General features: G+C 35.9%; 1 protein-coding gene across 1 annotated transcript in view; it reads left to right on the forward strand.

The window, feature by feature from the left end:
• The window catches only part of CIP2A (cellular inhibitor of PP2A), a 28964-nt gene extending 24166 nt beyond the window's left edge, over positions 1-4798 (forward strand). Inside the window, exons 19-21 of the mRNA XM_059828731.1 lie at positions 786-868; positions 1366-1505; positions 2599-4798. Coding sequence (XP_059684714.1) covers positions 786-868; positions 1366-1505; positions 2599-2769 — 394 coding nt within the window. The 3' untranslated portion in view covers positions 2770-4798. The remainder of the gene's footprint in view (positions 1-785; positions 869-1365; positions 1506-2598) is intronic.
• The last annotated feature ends 1202 nt before the right edge of the window (positions 4799-6000 follow it).

Below are 6000 nucleotides of genomic sequence, written 5' to 3' on the forward strand. Positions count from 1 at the left end.
AGTAAGTGCATAAACAAGTAAACAAGAGTGACAGTAGATGCAATCTAGGCAGGGCAAGTGGCAGTTAGAATATGCCTTAGAATTAGGCTAGCTAGTAATGGAAAAAGTAGATTAGCTTCACAGAGTATAAAGTGTTCGGGTTACAGCTACGATGCTGGTAGATGACAGTGCCTATATATTAAATGATTGTGGAAACTAAATATTATGCTAACTAGTGAGGCCTGCAGCAGACCTACATATGGACTATGGTAATATCTTGTGAAATGGTCGTTTTTGCTGACTGTTGTGTGACAATCTGGAGGATGTTCAGACTGGTATTGGAAAATCCTTATGCATAGATGTGCTTGCATGGATAATACTGAAACGGGTTTTACTAATGGTATTGTCGATTCAGGAGCATACTAAGACCTAAAACCACAGCTACTCAGTCACTAATGGCAGTGAATTTTGACTCAGGTTGAATGACAATTTCAGTTCTGTCATGGTATTTTGAATGCTTTGTGGCTGTAATCAAAGGCAACAGTTTCTGGTGTTTAAGCTCCAGGCATGAACCTTTTCAAAAATTTCTGCCATGTGTCCGTGATCAGAGAAGGGACATGACAGTTTCATAGGGGAAAAAAGGAAATAAAATCTGCCTGTACTCACACTCTGCAAATTCATAGGTTTGTTGATTTGAAGCACCTGACAGCAATTGGAAATGACAAAAATAATTCTAGCTTCTTAGGACAAAGAAATGGAGGCATATCTCACTTGAACCATTACAATTTATTTCCCTGCAATTTTAGGACTGCTGCACAGTTGGTAGAAACTGAAGATCACAGAAAAGAATTACAGCAACAGCTACAGGAGAGAAATGGCAAAATAGCAAGTAAGTCACGTACCTAAAGGTCACTGAACCTAGAGAACTAACTGGATTAACTAATGTTATTAGGTGCTCTAGATAAGCAGCTATATCTTACTAAGTAACTTGTAAAACTTAGTGAGCCAGGGATACATAGTTTAACAGTTAAATGAAACAAATTTGGATTATTTTTTTGAAAGGATACATAAATGTGATTTCCCAGGCTATATGGACTTCACTGAATCTCTGCACAGCATCATATGTCCCTTCAGGATCTTTTTATAGCATGTTCATTAGAACTATTTTCTGTAGAAACAGTAAATTGCAAGAGCTTAAATTAACTCTTCTGCAAATGACTGGAAGCAACCACTAAAACTTAGCAGTAGGTGGCACTACTCAGTGATTAGCAGCTATGTTGAGTCTAAAAAAAAAAAAAAAAAAAAAACCAAACTTGTTTCCCAGGCAATGCAGTATCTTTTTTCTAAGTTTGGCAACCCATCTTTTAATGTGTTTGTTTTCTTAAGCCTTGCAACAGAAAATAAAAGTTCTGGAAGAAAAACTGAAGGCTCAACAGAAAGAAAAAACAGATATGGAACAAACTATAGATAATCTTAGAAAGGAATTAAGTAAAACAGAACAAGCAAGGAAAGAACTGAGTATCAAGGTAAGGAATTATTTGCACCTGCATTCTAGAGACTGGAATTTTACATATCTATATAACTGACAGAGTTGATAAATCAGTATTTCAGTGGTAAAGTGGCTAAAGAAACTAGAACAGTCTATGTAGTGGACAAGAACAAATTGTCTCAGCTTTAGTTGTATGCCTTTTGAGTAGCTGAGCTTGAATTTAAGAGAAAAGAAGTCAAGGTCAGGTTCTAACGAGGCTATATGAGGCGTGGTGTGTGAGTACATAAAGTTTAGAAGAAAAAAAAAACCTTGAACACCTGTAATGCAATATATAATAAGAGAATGTAGCACACTCCTCTTCAGTATTTTTAACTACTGCAAAATATAGATTGGCTTACTTTCTCCCCTTTACTGCATCCTGAATTAAGGTACATATGCTATGTATGTAGGCCCCAAAATGCATCTGATTTTCTTTTTGATCTTCGAAATTCTAATAAAATATCTATTTTTATCTCTAAGAAAAATAGTGTCTTTTTTCAAAACAGAGTCCAGTTTGGCTGTACCAAGTTAACCAGGTAATGTTTAAAAAACAAAACAAAATCCCCAAAATTTCAGTGCAGCCTATATGTCCTTGCCTGTAGTTAAGGCTCCCTGTAAACTCACAAGGCAGAGATTCATTTTACATGCAAACTGCTCAGCAGTCAGCATGCTGTCTGGCAAAGCATTTGCTGTATTTCCATTCCCTGGAAGCAAAGTCTAATGTCTCCAGGCAATATTATCCAGTATATAGCAAATATTTCCCTTGTTCTCAGTAAATATTTACCCATGTGGGGCTTGAAATGAAATGTCGATGGCTTAACTGTGAACACTTCTGCTTAAATAGGGCAATGGTAACATGGGGGTTGGTGCTTTCCTGTGGTATGTAACATTTTGAAGTGTGGCAGTAGCTGTAATCATTAATGTGCACCAAACATGTAGCTGAGAGAGAGATTTTTGAAGCAAGCTTGTAATTTTAAAACGGTGCTTTTTGATTACTTGCTTAAATTCACCACCAGGTCACTCAGCTTTCACTGTATTGTGTATGTTTTTCAGTTGATAATGGATGAAATAATAACGTATTGTTTTTGCAGGCATCTTCTCTGGAAGTTCAAAAATCCCAGTTGGAAGGACGCTTGGAAGAAAAAGAAGCACTTGTAAAATTACAGAAAGAAGAACTGAACAAACACTCCAATATGATTGCAATGATTCACAGTCTAAGTGGTGGCAAGTTAAGTGCAGAAACAGTGAACCTCACTTTATAGAGCTCTGTTAAGGTTCTAGTATTTTATACATATATATGAATATATGTAAAGGTTTTTAAACTTGAGGCTAGCTTACTATTTGGCTTAAAAATCTAAAATTAAGTAGCTTAACTATCAATTGAGAAGAAAAAGTAGTAATTGTGGAAGTTTTGGTCTAAAAAACCTGAGCTACTGTATAGCAAATAGGTCTTCTGATGGTCTTGGTAGAACTGTTATCATCTGTATTGAGAGCTGAATGCAACTTTTGTTGGTGGCTAACCTTCGTAAATATATGTAGGGAAACATGAAGCAAAACAGGAGTCACTGTCAACTTTTTGTCTGTATATTCTTCTATTGGCTGTCTGGCAAGCAGTGTGCTTCCTAGGCTAAGCACTTCTATAATTTAATCTTGTTAATTTTGACTCTTAATAACATTATTATTTGTGCAGTGTTGCTTCCTGATATCTAAGGTACAAACAAAAATAAAATGGATTATATCAATTAGAACATGTTACGTTGAAAGCTGTATTTATCATCGTATTGGTGCAAGTGCTTCATGTAGTAAATATGTGGAGGCGTTTCTAATTATGAGGAGACAGGAATTTGTGCAAGTAGAACACTGCATCTGAATGACTCTTCAGCAATAGCATCAATTAGGGAAAGCATGCTAAAATGTAATACATGAATGTACAGGTGTGTCTTAAATACTAGATAGTACTTTCCTAATCCTAACAACACTTCCTTTCATTCTTTAAAAATCTGCACTTTTTTGATAGTCCTATCTGGTGCATGCTAGCTATTGTCAGCTTTGTCACTTTCTGCTGTACACCAACAGGATTTCATATATTGTTCATAGTATAACTATTTAGGTAATTTTGTTTTTTAAAAAAAATGTACTTTCACATGAAAGACTAGTACTAGAATTTGAGGCACGTTTTTCAGTGGCAGAACACTATCCTTAGTTTACATGTGACATGAATAACATGTCTTAGCAGTTGGCAGAATTATTTCATTAGTATCTCTATTTTGATAGAACTACCAGAATTTTGGGTGATCTAATATATATCTTTTTCTGTAGCATTACTGCCTTTATTTGTATCTAATTTGTAACGGCTAGATTTTTAAAATACTGAGATTCTTTGTTTTTTCAGTTGTGTGATAGATGTGTCTTACTGAATGTGTTCAATTCTTGTCTACGTACAGACTTGTACCTTCCGTTGCAATTATACAACATCGGATTAATTGTATCTATTTTAACCCGTTCCTAAAATATATTTTTTATAACTTAACCACAGGTAAGATTTATAGATATTGTTCTGGTCTCTGAAGACCAGAGGAATAAAAAAAAAGAGTTGCTTCTCTATTTTCTGTCTTATGTTTTTCTCTTAAGTGAGGTAAATTATAGGGATGACTGCCAACTTTGTGCAAAATACATGCAGTTTGGTTGCCTTTTTGCATAAAATGCAGTTATTGCTTAGGAAGGTTAAAAAAAAAGTGTTACCAGAATTGCTGAGGGGAGGGCTTTTGTTAGTGTTTTGCAAACTCAATTGGGACAGAAAGCTTCATTAACCATAAATTTCTACTTCAGTCTAATGGGTAAAGAAATTTGAGTGTCAAAGTAAATTTGCAGACATGGGTTCATTTCTATTTAAATTTCTTGGTCATGAGGAAGCGGTAAGTAAATGTTTTTTGCTCCCTTTCTGCCAGAAACTGCTCATGTAAAAAAATTCAAGGAAATGTCAAGCGTGTTACTAATCAAACTGATAAATGCTGGTCTGCCTTTGTTTTCAAATGGTGGAATGGGAGGGCAAAAAGTCAAGCTGCTCACCAGAGTAAGGTTATGCAGTTATAAGGTTCATGTCCCCAGAAAACGGTAAATGAATCTTTGGAGTTTACATGATTGAAGCCACAGTAATAAGCATGGTGTATAAATATTCATTGTTTTTTTCCCCCTGGAAAAATGTGCTGTTTCAGTATGCTGTTCTATGCCAAGTGTTGCTGAACTCTGTTGGGTTGCATAGCAAATAAATGCATGGACACATCAAACTACTTTGACAGCATTTCTGTGTTCTTTCCTGGCAGAGTTTTTCCAATTGGTAATTGAATAGTGGCTAATGGAACTAGCAAATTGATGCCTGTTTAAAAACTTCGTTCAAAACATATAGTGCTCTTCACTGTAGAAAAACCTGTAGATCTTTACATTTAATTCATGCAGAGAAATAGCTGTGTTCTGGTGTTTTGCTTTTAGGCACCTTGATATTATCAGTGTTGAAAACAGATCTGTAATAAGGTTCCCTGTGCAGTTTTAATATTCTTGTTACATACTGTATCCAATATGCTATTGGACTTTTTTTCTTTCCCCACAGGCTCCTTCATTTAGTGCAGAGAGTAGCTGGCACCAGCACAACAAATAGCTCTTCAATAGAGTCAATTTTTAATTATCTGTGTGTTATGTCAGGTTGCCAATTGCCTGTTTTACAAGTGCAGAGACTCTTGAGCTGTCTTAGTTCAGAGCAACCTCACGTCTCAATCAGGCACTCTAATACTTCTTATCTGAAAGTAGCTGCCTTTTTATTTGACATAATCTGGAGAAAGTTTTCCATTCAGCATGTGGTTCTATATAGCTTTGTATATTATTTCAATCCTGCTGTAAAAACAGTATTTCTTTTTCTGTAGTGTGTTTTCTGTGCTCTCTAGTTCATTTTTTGTGTCCTTTTTTGGGATAATGAGATGTTAAACAGTTTGGAGGTGATGCTTTTCAATTCAGCATCTGTTGTATGTTGTCTTCATCTTACCACTCCCTTCTCTTTGGTCTCGATTCTGTGTTCTTTGATCTTCTTCTACTTCCCTGCTAGTGGTTTATTTTAGGCTTTCACTTTCCCCTACATCTGCATCTCTCCACCTCTCTTTCACCCCTGATTCCAAGTGACAGTGCCTGCCACTTGCTCTTTGCTGGTTAAGTCTCTGTCTTGTATTCAAATTAGGAAGCTTTTCTTGTGTACTCTTTAGATCTAGTAGTGGAGTCTTTCCCACCTCTGAGATGAAACAGGCTGTGGAATTGAACTCTGACTTTTGAATTAAGTGCACTTGATTGTCCCTGGCTGCATGGAAGATGGAATATGAAGCTTTTCCTGAACCTATTCCCATGCTGTCATTGTCCTCACCCTATACTTATTCCTGTTATAAACAAGATGGAGCATTTTTTTTATTGGTGTGGTCAAAATATCTATGTTGTAGTATTTGTGCTAGCAT

This window comes from Gavia stellata, chromosome 1 (genome assembly GCF_030936135.1).
Source record: "Gavia stellata isolate bGavSte3 chromosome 1, bGavSte3.hap2, whole genome shotgun sequence".
In the NCBI taxonomy this organism is placed as follows: domain Eukaryota; kingdom Metazoa; phylum Chordata; class Aves; order Gaviiformes; family Gaviidae; genus Gavia; species Gavia stellata.